The sequence below is a fragment of the Chelonia mydas genome, chromosome 1, assembly GCF_015237465.2.
Source record: "Chelonia mydas isolate rCheMyd1 chromosome 1, rCheMyd1.pri.v2, whole genome shotgun sequence".
NCBI classification, from domain to species: Eukaryota; Metazoa; Chordata; order Testudines; family Cheloniidae; genus Chelonia; species Chelonia mydas.
In genome coordinates this window covers 166,082,192-166,095,756 of record NC_057849.1, presented here as the reverse complement: position 1 = coordinate 166,095,756, position 13,565 = coordinate 166,082,192, and the positions used below count along the sequence as shown (strand labels likewise).

Sequence of the window (13,565 nt, the reverse complement as noted above, 5' to 3'; positions counted from 1 at the left end):
CTACAAAAATAAGGGAAAAAATTCTAGAATGATAAACTAAGAAAGGAAGGAAGCTGAGAATAAACGGACATGCGATTGTTCCATTGAGTTCCATTAACAGAAAAGGAACTAAGTGGCAGCAGGCCCGCGCCTCCCCATGTGCCCTTGTTTGGAGGCATAAGGTGCTGCTCTGAGCAGGCGCAGGCCTGTGGACACTACTTTGAATTCTCCAGTCGAGAGTTCACAGGCATGTGTATATCCTATGATCGAGCATGCACAGGAACATATACTTGAAAATAGGGAACAGTTGGTCTCTTTACTCCGCTGCAGATTGGAAGAGCAGCAGGTAAAAGCCACGTGAGTTTCCCCAAAATACAGGAAGTCAAGGAATTCATTAATCCTGTGACCCATCTGAGAAGACATCAGCCTTAATTATGAACAACAGTATGACTTACCTGAGACATTCTTTCACGGTGCTTGGCTTCGAGTCTCTCCTTGGCTTTCTGGAAATGGGCATGCTCATTCTCATCACCAGGTGTCTCCAAGTATTTGTCAACAGCATCTGGAGTGCTGGCAGCTGTGGTGGGGACTAGAGTCGGAGTTTTTATAGGAGAAAGGGAAAAAAGCACAATTTAAGTTTAGTATCAATAAAGTTCATTTGAACACAGGAACGAACATCGTTCTTTTTCCAGTAGAATGAAGCCATTCAAGTAACTTCAGTCAGGAGACTAGCTTTATAAAACTTCTATATCAAATATACATATAAAAAATGGTGGTATAGGAGAAAGATTTCACCCCCCCCCCCTTTTTTTTTTTTTGGTAACTCAGGAAAAACTCTTCCACTCAGTACAACGTTACTTAACAGATTATGAGCTATTGGCAAAGGAAACATACAAAGAGCAAACACACTTGGCACTACCTAAGGTACATAAACTGACAGCAGACACGTTTTTTCAAAACCACATGCTTTATTTATTTATAAAGATTAAAAACAAACATACAACAAAACAAACACACTTTAAAGCATCTACAGAGACGATATAAACCACAACCATACTGCAGTCCAAGGACATTCTATTCAAAATCCCTCTCACTGGCATTCTGTCCTCATAAAGATGTGCTTTGTTCACAATAACACGGATTAAAAAACCCTATGCTAAAATTGATCAGTGCATTGGAGGGTTAACAAGAATACTTATTTTTTTTTTAAAAAAAGAAACTCCTATGAGATAATCAGCCTATTCTTCTGTGATTCAGTAGCAACCATCAATTGCTAAGTAACAAGGGAAAACATTTTCTAGTAGAGATTTACTGAAAATCATGGACTCCACAACCATCTCCTATACTGTAATTTTTCGGGTTATTCCATATTTTTTTATTGCACTCTACCATATTTTGAACATTTGAAGATTTCATTTAAACAAAAAACACCTACTTAAAAGATATAGCCATGAAAACAAGAGAAACAAATACAACCCTCCAGGCAAACACAAGCTGCAAAAAGTTAGACCCTTCTCTACTACGTTTATATATAGTCTTTAAAGCCTGACTGGGCCTAATATTTGTCTAACTAAGTACTGACAATTTCTTTTTACTATTTTTATTTTAAACTCTCCTGTTCCTTGCCAAAAACCCCAATGTGAATGGAATGTTAAATTATACAATTACAACGCCAAAGAGTCACAAAATGCAAAAGCTGTAATATTTTCTACTCTTGGAGTCATTATGTAATTATGATGTAATGTAAATATAGCCCTATAATTCAGTCACCTACACATATTAACCCACATGGCTAGTAGCCAGCATATATTTATTAATCATAATATTTTGTACATATGTAGTGTACAATAGTTCTTACAACAATCCTGTGAGAAAAGTAAGGAGTTATTACCATTTTACAGATAGGGCAACTGAGACACAAAGGTTCACTTACTTGCCTAACAACATGTAATCGGACAGTTTCAAAGTCAAGATTAGAACTCAGGAAAGTCTTGATTCTTTGCTATGCTCATCAGACCAATCTGCCTCCATTTGTCACACCACTAAACATAAATTTCACCCACAAACATACAACTTACATGGTTTGTGCCGGACGCCCATGCTGTTTTTATCACAAAACTTTTATAGAGCGTCTTAAATTTACAAGATGCTACAAATGAAAGATAAGGCAAATAATTTGTTTCAGATTAAGACACTCCTGCTATGATACAGTGTTGTCTGTTGGGAAAATTTATTAGCACGGATGAATTCCAACTGTGATCATTTGGAACTTGAACTGAGTGAAGAGAAAACATTTTGTGTTGTTCTTAAAGCATTTCAAAAATGCAATTTTCTACCTTTGTGGTTAATATTTGTCACATGCCGAATCTATTTGATTTCCTCCATGTATTCTCTTTGTTGAAACTACAGTTAATAAAACTTATTAAAAATGAAAAAAGTAAAATTAAAATATGTAACACTAAGAAAAGTTTTAAGTGGAAAAAACTGATTGAATGAAATAATTGTGCAATAAATAAGTATGCAAATTTAACGTTTAATTTATTGCACACAAAAAAGATCACAGGCATTTGGAATAATAGAAGATCAATCAAGTCATGTACACATTTAGGGACAGATTTTCAAGAGCTCTTCTCCCATGTAGTTATCTAAATAAGGGGCAAATTTTCAGAAGTGTTCAATACCCAGTTTTCAGTGGGATACTTATGGTCAGATTTTCTAAAGAGCTCAGCATATTGGGTGCTGAGCTGTTTTGAAAATCTGGACCCAATTGTGTGTGCTGAGCACTTAATAAAAAAATCTGGCCACTAATGGTGTCCCCGTACAAAATTCACATCTGTGATTCCTCACTGATGCTACTCCACCCATGGTAGTAACTGTGGAAGCTGTAGCTAAGAGACAGCTCAGACTTTTTACCAACATATCACCTAACCCTGCTCAGAGCAGGTACCACTGGTGGAAAATAACGGCTACGAAGTTTGCTAGTAGAGACACAGCCAATGTCACTGCATCTAACAAACAATGTAGATCAAACTTACAAGATTGGGGGACTGTATCCTGAAATAGAGTTACACTGAAAAGGACATAGGTGTCACCAGGATACACAGTTGAACAACTGCTCCCAGTGAGATGATGTAGCTAACAGGGATAAAGCTATCCTTGGATGTATAAGCACAGGAATACCAAGAAGAACTAAGGGGGTGGTATTACCTCTGTATATGGCATTAGTGAGACCATTACTAGTATACTTTATCCAGTTCTGGAGTCCAACGGATGTTGAAAAATGAACAAGGGTTTAGAAGAGAGCCACAAAAATGATTTGAGGTCCAGAAAACAATACCTTATAGCAAGGGACTTAAGAAGCTCAGTCTGTTTAGTTTATCCAAGAAAAGGTTAAACCATAACAATCACAAGAACCTATACAGGGAAGAGATTTCTGATAGCACACTGTTCTTTAATTTAGCAGAAAAAGGCATAATAAGGCCTAATGGATGGAAGCCCAAGCTTGACAAATTCAGGCTAGAAATAAGATGCATATTTTTAATAGTGAGTGTAATTAAGCTTTTTTTTTTTTTTTTTGGGGGGGGGGGGGGGGAATGTACGCAGGGACATGGTGGATTCTCCTTTACTTGAATCTTTAAACCAAGACTGGATGTCTTTCTAAAAGATAAGCTATAGCTCAGTCACAAGGGAGGGGTGAGGTTCAATGCTTGCTTTATGCAGGAGTCCTTCTGGCCTTACTCTATTAATCTTATCTGTGGTTGCTAACAGAACTGGTGGAACTGCAGCAGTGCAGAACATCCAACACCAACCACCTTACCGCTGTCACACACAATGCGCCACACACACAGGGCATAAGCATCCCTGCAACCATTGAAACATCAGGAATATTGCAGTTATCCCAGAGTACTCTCGTAAGCAGCTGGCAGATGTCTGTAATATACGTCCATTTGCACCTGTTCTCATTTTTGGTTTGTTCCACTGCTTGCCTTGAACCGTTCTGTCCTGCCCGAGAAGCTATGTGCGCATTTCAAAGTGCAGAGCCTATGCCGTGCTATGCACCCACACTTGCAACCAGGATAAAAGAATCACCAGCAACTTCTAGACCAGGAGTAGCCAACCTGTGGCTTCGGAGCCACATGCAGCTCTTCAGAAGTTAATATGTGGCTCCTTGTATAGGCATCGACTCCGGGGCTAGAGCTACAGGTGCCAACTTTCCAATGGGCCAGGGGGTGCTCACTGCTCAACCCCTGGCTCTGCCACCGGTCCTGCCTCCATCCCATCCCATCCCTTCCCGCCCCCTCCCCTGAGCCTGCCATGACCTCGCTCCTCTCCCTCCCCCCAGAGCCTCCTGTATGCCACAAAACAGTTGATCAGGAGGTGCAGGGAGGGAGGGGGAGGTGCTGATCGGCGGGGGCTGCCGGAGGGAAGGAGGCGCTGGGAGCTGGGGGAGAGCTGATGGGGGGCTCCTGATGTATTACTGAGGGTCTTTGGCAATGTACATTGGTAAATTCTGGCTCCTTCTCAGGCTCAGGTTGGCCACCCCTGCTCTAGACCCAATGCCAGACAACATGTGGCCTGGTATCTATTAAGACAAGCACTGCCACCTTTGGGTCCCTCTGCCTGAGGAGTTAAGGAGCCTGATTTTATCTTTTTTGTCTTCAATTTTTAAGTTTTAGCTCTGGTCCCTCCTATTTTATTTTCCAGATGAAATAACAGATTCCTCCTCTTTCTCGAGCTCTCTTCCTGGGAGACAGAAGCAGAAGTGATCTAGGTCAGGGACTGGAGCGAGGTTGCACCTCCAGATGCTTCCACAGGGCCCAGCACATTCCTCCTTACCTACCTAATGCAGTGGAACCCGTGGCATACATGGACAGTGACAAATAGGGGCCGGAGAGAAATGAGAACACTGGAAGCCTGCATATAGCCATTAGACCAGTGACCCATCCAGTGCCCGGAGCTGTCAAAGGCATCACTGAAGAGTGGGCAGGAGCACTGTGGGAGTCAAATGGGAATATCAAATGAAATGATAAAGCTGGGACATCAGTGCTTGCTGTTGTCACGAGTCCAGCACCAGTCCAAATAGAATCCCAGTGGTGGCATGAATGCTTGGCACCACTGATAGAAATATTGTGTGGATGGGTGGTATGCTACAGGTGCACTAGGAGTCTGCTGAGCTTAACATGACCATGTACAAATATCTGAAGCAAACAACAAGGACAGGGGAATTATTTAAGATTGTACAGAAAGTTTAATTAAGAGTGAAGGAATTAAATAGATCAAAGGAAAAGTTTAGAGTGCCTATTAGAACAGAATATTAACAGTGAGGTTTATTAGAATGTGGAATAGTCTCCCAGTTGAAAAGGGAAAAGTTTTCTTGCTTGTGTCATTTAAAATTAGCACTCACTTGCCTGTAGGGAACAATCTGGCACTGTCAGTGGATGAATAAGATAATTTAAAAATAACAGGCAGAACACCAGTCAATCTGGCATAAGAGACTAGTAAAAACTTTCTTTAAAAAACAGAGGTCTGCTTAAAAATCAAGGTCACCACGCAATTTATTTATTTTGTGTATTCACAAAGTCCGCTCTACTCTTACATTAGCAGAAGTATTTGTTAAAAATCCTTCATTGCTCCCTTTCATGCAAGTTTTAATTTTCATTTGAATAATTTGGGAACATTAAATGACAGAGGTGTATCACAGACTGCCCCCCCACCCTCCCCAGTACCAACAGCAAATGTTCTTGGGTAGGCATAGACAACAACGTGTAAGAATACCTTAAAGATTCGTTTTTTTGCAATCTGTTCTCACTTTATGAAGATACTAGTAAATAAATGGAAGCCTCAATTTTCTATACTTTGTGTTCCATCAGTTAAATTAGGTATATTGAGTATGCAATAGCTACTATGTGAAACCTGACAGGAAAAAAAAGTGCAAACTTGCTGGAGGAGGGGGAGACAAGGGCTTTTTCCCTATTCATAAGGCTCTTTTCTTCATCAATAATTCCTGTGGGATTCTTTATAGATTCCTGGACAGGTGGCATAGAGGATATAAGCATCAGGTTTAACATAATAAATAAAATAAAATAAAATAATAATCTAAGCTTCCTGGAAACATAGATTTAAATCTCAACAGGGCCAGCTGTGCCCCTTGCCTTTTGCAGTTTACAGACTCTTTCAAATAGGATAATAAAAGATGCCCCCACTCCCTTTAAATAAAGTAAGAGTGCCCTTGGGAGTTAGACTAGATGACCCTTGCGGTCTCTTCTAACTCTATGATTCGATGAAAATTTCCCATCTCTCAAAAGTGTTTCTGAAAGTGCTGATAAAAAGGACTTGCGTATCAGTGCCAAACACACCATTACAGAAGGACTTATAAGCAGTGCTTAATTTGTGCCACGGCTGAGCCCTGGTATCTCTAGGCTTGGCAGTTCATAGACCTGGAACCTCTGGGCTTACAGCATCAGTTATGAAAGTAAAGAAAATTGCTTGAGCCCCGGCACGTGTCTCATTACAAATTAAGCACTGCTTATAAGTACAGTATGCCATGGAAACAGCACTTAGGTATTTATAAACACAAATATAAGCGCATATACTTTCAACTCCTGCATTTCCTGCAACTGTCTGGTCAATATATGGACGACTACTTAAATAATATAAGCACATAGTGGAAGAGAAAGTAAAAGATGTGCTTATTGAGCTCCTTCTTTCAATGCAGGCATGGAGAGGTATGTGTCTGCCAGGGCCCAACCAGAATCCAGGGCAATTGGGAGGGATGTGATTTTTTTTTTTTTTTAAATATATAAAATATTTTGAAAAAGCACAGATTAAAAAAAAGTTACTTATGCTTTAGGTACCTTTAAAATGTATTTAAATACAAACACAGAATAAGTAAAATATGTAAGTACAAGTATGTAGAGTACTTCAAAATACTTAGGTATGCACTTAAGCCCATGGGAACACTGTCTCTCACACACATTTATAGCAATTCTCCCATCCACAAGATAACTAGATTTCATTGGAGCTGTACATAATTTGTGAAGTGATTTGAACATAATATAATATTCAGTGAATGAATAGATTACTTCTGAAATGCAATATATTTAACTATATCATCCACATAAGATTAAGGCTGAAGCTTTGCGTTCCGTGAACAAAAGTTTGCTGTAAAAACATCCACTCCTCTTCTTTAAAAATTCCCAACTGTAAAAAGGTATGTAAAGGACAAAATATATAAAACAACCTCATTTCATATTCACCCTAGCTGCTAAAAATGTAGGTGAAATGGATGAAGAATTGGGCATTAACATCAACGAATGTCTTAATGGAAGTTCAGGATATTATACATTATAAAACGGGCAGCTGGAGTAAAAGGTTCTAACGAGGACAGGAATTTCAAACTGTGTATAATCAGCACAATTTAGTGCTCTGAACTTAACTTCTATGCAGGGAAATGTGCAGATTAGTCACATCTCAGATCTTCTGAACCTCAGAACTTAATTTTAAAAAATATCAGTATCTGCACTGGATAACTAATGAGACTAGTGATGGGCTAGGCTCAATAAGTTCCCGTAAGTATCCAGAGGCTCTTATCCAAGCCTTTTAATGCTCCCTCTGAGTGAAAATCTAATAGCCCTCTGGTTATCTTTCCCTCCCCTGCAACTCTCCTTGTAAGGAAGGGTGTTGACACATCTTGGTACAAATGAGATTGCGGACATGTCTGGAGCTGAAGACAGGAGATTTTCTCATGACCAAAGAAAAGGATTTGGTTTGGTCTGGGTTTTCCCCCTAGGCCTGGTCTACACTATTGGGTTAGGTCGAATTTAGCCGCGCTACGTCAATTTAAAAATAAGTGCGTCCACACAACCAACCCCATTCCGTTGACCTAAAGGGCTCTTAAAATCGACTTCTGTACTCCTCCCCGATGAGGGGAGTAGCACTAAAATCGACCTTGCTGGGTCGAATTTGGGGTACTGAGGACACAAATCGACAGTATTGGCCTCCGGGAGCTATCCCAGAATGCTCCATTGTGACTGCTCTGGACAGCACTTTGAACTCCGATGCACTAGCCAGGTACACAGGAAAAGCCTCAGGAACTTTTGAATTTCATTTCATGTTTGGTCAGCGTGGTGAGCTCAGCAGCACAGGTGACCATGCAGTCCCCCCAGAATCGTAGAGCATAAAATGTTTCTACGCTTCCCCTATCATCTCTGACCCTGAGGTTACCGCAGATTAGAAGGCGAAAAAAACGCACTCGCAATGACATGTTTCGGAGCTCATGCAGTCCTCCCGCATTGATAGGGCACAGCTTAATGCATGGAGGCATTCAGTGACAGAGACTAGGAAAGAATTAAGTGAGCACGAAGAGCAGAGGCAGGACGCGATGCTGAGGCTAATGGGGGAGCAAAAGGACATGATGAAGCATCTGTTGGAGCTGCAGGAAAGCGAACAAGAGCACAGACCCCCGCTGCATCCACTGTATAACCGCCTACCCTCCTCTCCATGTTCCATAGCCTCCTCACCCAGACGCCCAAGAATGCGGGGGGGAGGCTCCGGGCACCCAGCCACTCCACTCCAGAGGATGGCCCAAGCAACAGAAGGCTGTCATTGAAACAGTTTTTTAGTGTGGCTACAATAAGCAATGTGGCCTTGTCCTTCCCCCCTCCCGCACCCCACCCCACCCGGGCTACCTTGTCTGTTATCTCATTTTTTTTTTTAATTAATAAAGAAAGAATGCATGGTTTCAAAACAATAGTTACTTTATTTCGAAGTTGGGAGGGTGGTTGGCTTACAGGGAATTAAAATCAACAAAGGGGGCGGGTTTGCATCAAGGAGAAACACACAATTGTCACACTGAAGCCTGGCCAGACATGAAACTGGTTTTCAAAGCCTCTCTGATGCGCAGCGTGCCTTGCTGTGCTCTTCTAATTGCCTTGGTGTCTGGCTTCTCAAAATCAGACGCCAGGTGATTTGACTCAACCTCCCACCCCGCCATAAATGTCTCCCCTTTACTCTCACAGATATTATGGAGCACACAGCAAGCAGCAATAACAATGGGAATGTTGGCTGCACTGAGGTCTGACCTAGTCAGCAAATAATGCCAGCGAGCTTTTAAACGTCCAAAGGCACATTCTACCACCATTCTGCACTTGCTCAGTCTATAGCTGAACTGCTCCTTACTATTGTCCAGGCTTCATGAACCCTGGGAGCAAGGGGTAGGCTGGGGTAGGTGCGATTGCACGGTGCTGCTGGCAGGCAGCCTGAGGCAGAAGCCTGAGAGCAGAAGCCTCCAGTTCGCATGATATTCCAGGCAGGACTGAATCTCCACAATAAGAAAAAGAAGAGAATGACCTGGAGTATCTGGCTCCCATTCAGAGAATAGCCACATCTGTCCAGGTGCCCCTGATTGACCTCAACGATGTCTGTCAGGAGCACCCAGGAGACGTACGACGGCTATCAGTCCTACTGCACCATCTGCCGCAAAGGCAAGGAGCTGCTCTGTGTAGCAATGCAATACCACGCCTGCCAGCAGCACCCAGGAGACATACGGTGACAGTGAGCTGAGCGGGCTCCATGCTTGCCATGGTATGGCGTCTGCACTGGTAACCCAGGAAAAAAGGCATGAAACGATTGTCTGCCGTTGCTTTCACAGAGGGAGGGAGGACTAATAACATGTACCCAAAACCACCCGCAACAATTGTTTTTGCCCCATCAGGCATTGGGAGTTTAACCCAGAATTCCAATGGGCAGTGGAGACTGCAGGAACTGTGGGATAGCTACCCACAGTGCACCGCTCTGTAAGTCGATGCTAGCCACGGTAGTGAGGACGCACTCTGCCAACTTAATGCGCTTAGTGTGGTCATACACAATTGACTGTATAAAATCGGTTTCCAAAAATTGACTTCTATAAAATTGACCTAATTTTGTAGTGTAGACATACCCCTAGAGAGCTACTTCCTTGAAGATGACCTCAAATGGAGGGAGGGGGGAAAGAGAGAGAGAGAGACTTTGAAAATATATGGAAAAGACTAAAATAAGGAGTAGGTTTCTTGGGGAATTTTTCCCTGGTTTTTGTTAGAAATTCAGGGCTTGTCTAGTCTGGAAGACTCTGTGGTAAGTGGAGAACTAATTAAATGATGAAATCAGAAGAGTCAAGATGCTGAAAGCTGAGCAGATGGAAGAGGGGGAGTGAGAAGAGTTTTGAGTCACACATGTTTAAAGAGCATTTTGAACATATATTTAACTCTGACTGAACACTCTGGAGAAGGAATGTCTTTGTTAAAGATCCCTTTTTAATTACGGTGCAAAAGCCCACAGTAAACATCCCTGAGACCCATAAAATTCCTCCAGCAAAACAGGGAAGACCAGACTTGACATACCTTAGAGTAGTCAGGGAAAAAAGCAAGTTACCTCTAAAATCATGTGCGCGCACACATATACAAAGACAACCCTCATTCAGATGGCCTTCATATGTCATAGAGGAGTAATAAAGGAGTAATAAAGTAATAAAGCTTTATTACTAAAAATAAAAATAATAAAGTCATAGAGTAAAAATAAAAATAATAAAGTCATAGAGGAGTAATAAAGTAATAAAGCTTACAGCCTTGTTCTTCCTCTACCCTACAGCTGATGCTGCTCTAGACTCATGCTGCGATGTGTGCTGGGGGAGGACAGGATGGGCTTGGAGCCTGAGGCTGCCCAGAGGGAGAAAGAACGTGGGTAGTGTACAGTAACAAGATTTTCAAAGTTGACAGAAAGGCCTCTGTTTTCAGGGGAAATGGGCCTAAGGTTATGGTTTTAGTGCTTCCATGCCACCCCTCACACTTGGGAGGAACTCCTTGGATACATTTGCAAAACTAACACATCATCCTCTTCCAAATCCTTCCTTACAGCTCTCCTTTTCCGGGATGCTTATCAGAAAAACTTGACACCAGTTAGGCCACTGGTGGGCAACGATTGCTGCTGATCCTGCTGACCAGTATAGAGTCTTTGTTTCCTGGCATGCCCCCATTTGCCTGTCTGTATCCATCAGTTTTCTTATACTTAGATTGCAAATTCCTTGGGGCAGATACAGTCTCTTTGTTTTGTGTTTGTGTAGTACTTCGCCCAGTGGGGTCCTGGTCCATGATGGTGCCTCTGGCATTACAGTAATATAAATAATAAATCATACTGCTCCCTGTCGCATAGGTGCTGGAACTAGGGGTGCTGCTGCACACGCTGGCTTGAAGTGGTTTCCATTGTATACAAGGTTTACAATTTGGTCGAACGACTCAACACTTCCACTATAAAAACTGTTTCAGAACAGCTGCCCTGTCGCTCTCCTCAGGTAAGCTACCCACCTCAGTCTCCTCCCCTGTCATCCTGTAGATTTGACTCAGTGGGGAGGAAGGCTAGCTCAAGATTTTGAGCAGGAATTGAAGGCTCCTTGGGAAGTGAGTGGAGTAGAAAAGAAGAGGGTGGCAACACATGAAAGGCCTCTGGGTGGGTGGTGATCCCTCAGTGTCACTGCACAAAGACAGCCTGCTGTCAATTTCACCAGCTCTACTTGCTGGCTGCTCTTTCATGAAGCTAGTTTGCAGGGAGTGCCAAAAACCAGGACAAAACATTGTTTGTCTGTAAAAACTAACTGGAAACAAGGAAAAGGCCCTGAACATTGTAATGTTCCTGGTTTTCATGGCCATATCATCCTTAGGTGTTCCTTTCTATGGAAGGGAAGACACTGTTGCCGCCCCTTTGGGTTTTAGATCAGGTCTAGAGAACTAGGCTTTATTTCTCGTGATGTGTGAGGATGTGAAGTGGTGCTGGAGAAGGGAGTCTGGGTTGGGAGAGTAGGGGAGTTTTCGCTGCTTTTGTCCTTCATCTTAGAAACCTAAGCGTAGTCTTCCTTAGCATTTTCAGGACTAGTCAATTTATAATTGTATTGCTGGCACTCTCTTTTGAGGCTCACACTGTCGTGAAATAATCCAGTATGTGCTGGTTCATGGCTGGCTAATTAAACCAGATTAACTGTAAAACTTTGTAAAGCTCTTATTACCTGGTGATCGTCCTGTAGTGATATCCCAGCACATTTCTGTACATCCCTGCTTTCTCCTAAATATAAAGTTATGGCTTCTTACCATGGACCAATATGCCTCTCTTTCTCTTCCTTTAATCTTGTTCCATCTCTCAGCTAGTAAATTTCTTAAAAAAAAAAACACTACAGTTTTACATTCATAGTTTTGTTTGCTTGCTTTCTGGACTTTTTTTTATAGGACAGTAATACTCAGGCTGAACTACCTAGCTTTAGACTGAGTAATTTGTCCACATAAGAACTGTATTACTGTCACGTAAAACAGTGTCTCTCCTAAATTAGCAGTGAGAATACTGACAACCCATCTTCCCAAGACATTCCATAAATAAACTTAGTGGAGGATGTGGGAAAGGATGAATTAATGAAAGCTTATGTTAAATGCTGTAAGTATCTGAATTTGTTTAGTCAGCGACTAAAAAGCTTTGACCTAAATCTTACACTGATGACATAGTTAAATATATTGCATTTCAGAAGTAATCTATTCATTCACTGAATATTATATTATGTATATATACACTACTATTCACAAATTATATACCGCTCCAATGAAATACAGTCATCTTGTGGATGGGAGAGTTGCTATACATGTGTGTGAGAGACAGTGTTCCCATGTACTTAAGTGCATACCTAAGTATTTTTTTTGTACTTATGTATTTTAAGTATTCTGTATTTGGATTTAAGCATAAGTAACATTTTATTTTTAATCTGCAAATGCTTTTTCAAAATACTAAAATAAATAAATAAATAAATAAATAAAATCACATCCCTCCCAACTGCCCTGGATTCTGGTTGGGCCCTGGAACCCACTGTCCCACTCTGGGAGCTTCAGGCCATAAGTTCAAAGCTCCATAACCATCGGCAGACTTAATAAACACTGGTTGGGCCTGAACTGCGGCACTGCTCCAAAGCCATGCCAAACTTTGGAGAATTACAGATCCGACTTCTGGAGCTAGGGAACATCTCCTTTCAAAGTGTGTTTACTGAAGAACTCAAACAACATTTGTTGAAACCTGAGTTCAGGGCTATGTACTATTCCTGTAATAGTGGATCTCATGATCAATATCCGCGTTTGGCATTATCACAAAAGATCACAACAAATTTCCAATACTCAATCCAATGGGCTGCCATATTGAGATGGAATTTAAGGGACACAGGAATCACCCAAATTAAAACTAGGCTAGGACACCCAGGCTAATGTATTTTCTATCGGACAAATAGCCATTGTCTCTCGAGGCCAGATTTTCAGAAAAAGTGTCACTTGCATTAGAACTGATCATATGCATGGGGATTCATAAATTACACATTAAAAGGAGTCATGGCTAGGTCCCATTATGAGACCAAACTTTTAGTTCCTTTCCATCTCCAACTTCAAAATGTTGCTGTACTTCTAAGGAAACAACAAAATGTCACTGAATTAGGCAAACGTGTCCGAAAAAGGTTAGAATGGCACACAATTGTCATAATTTCCACATTACAAAAAAGAAGTGAGGCCTTTGTGACTGAAATATCCCACATCTCT

At 41.5% G+C, this 13,565-nt stretch overlaps 1 protein-coding gene across 7 annotated transcripts in view; it reads right to left on the bottom strand.

Moving 5' to 3' along the window:
* The window catches only part of LOC102936614 (amyloid beta precursor protein), a 301,370-nt gene that overhangs the window by 97,874 nt on the left and 189,931 nt on the right, over positions 1-13,565 (bottom strand). For all 7 annotated transcript variants that reach the window (XM_037905593.2, XM_037905604.2, XM_037905609.2 and 4 more), the window contains one exon: positions 435-568. In XM_037905593.2, the coding sequence (XP_037761521.1) occupies positions 435-568 (134 nt within the window). The remainder of the gene's footprint in view (positions 1-434; positions 569-13,565) is intronic.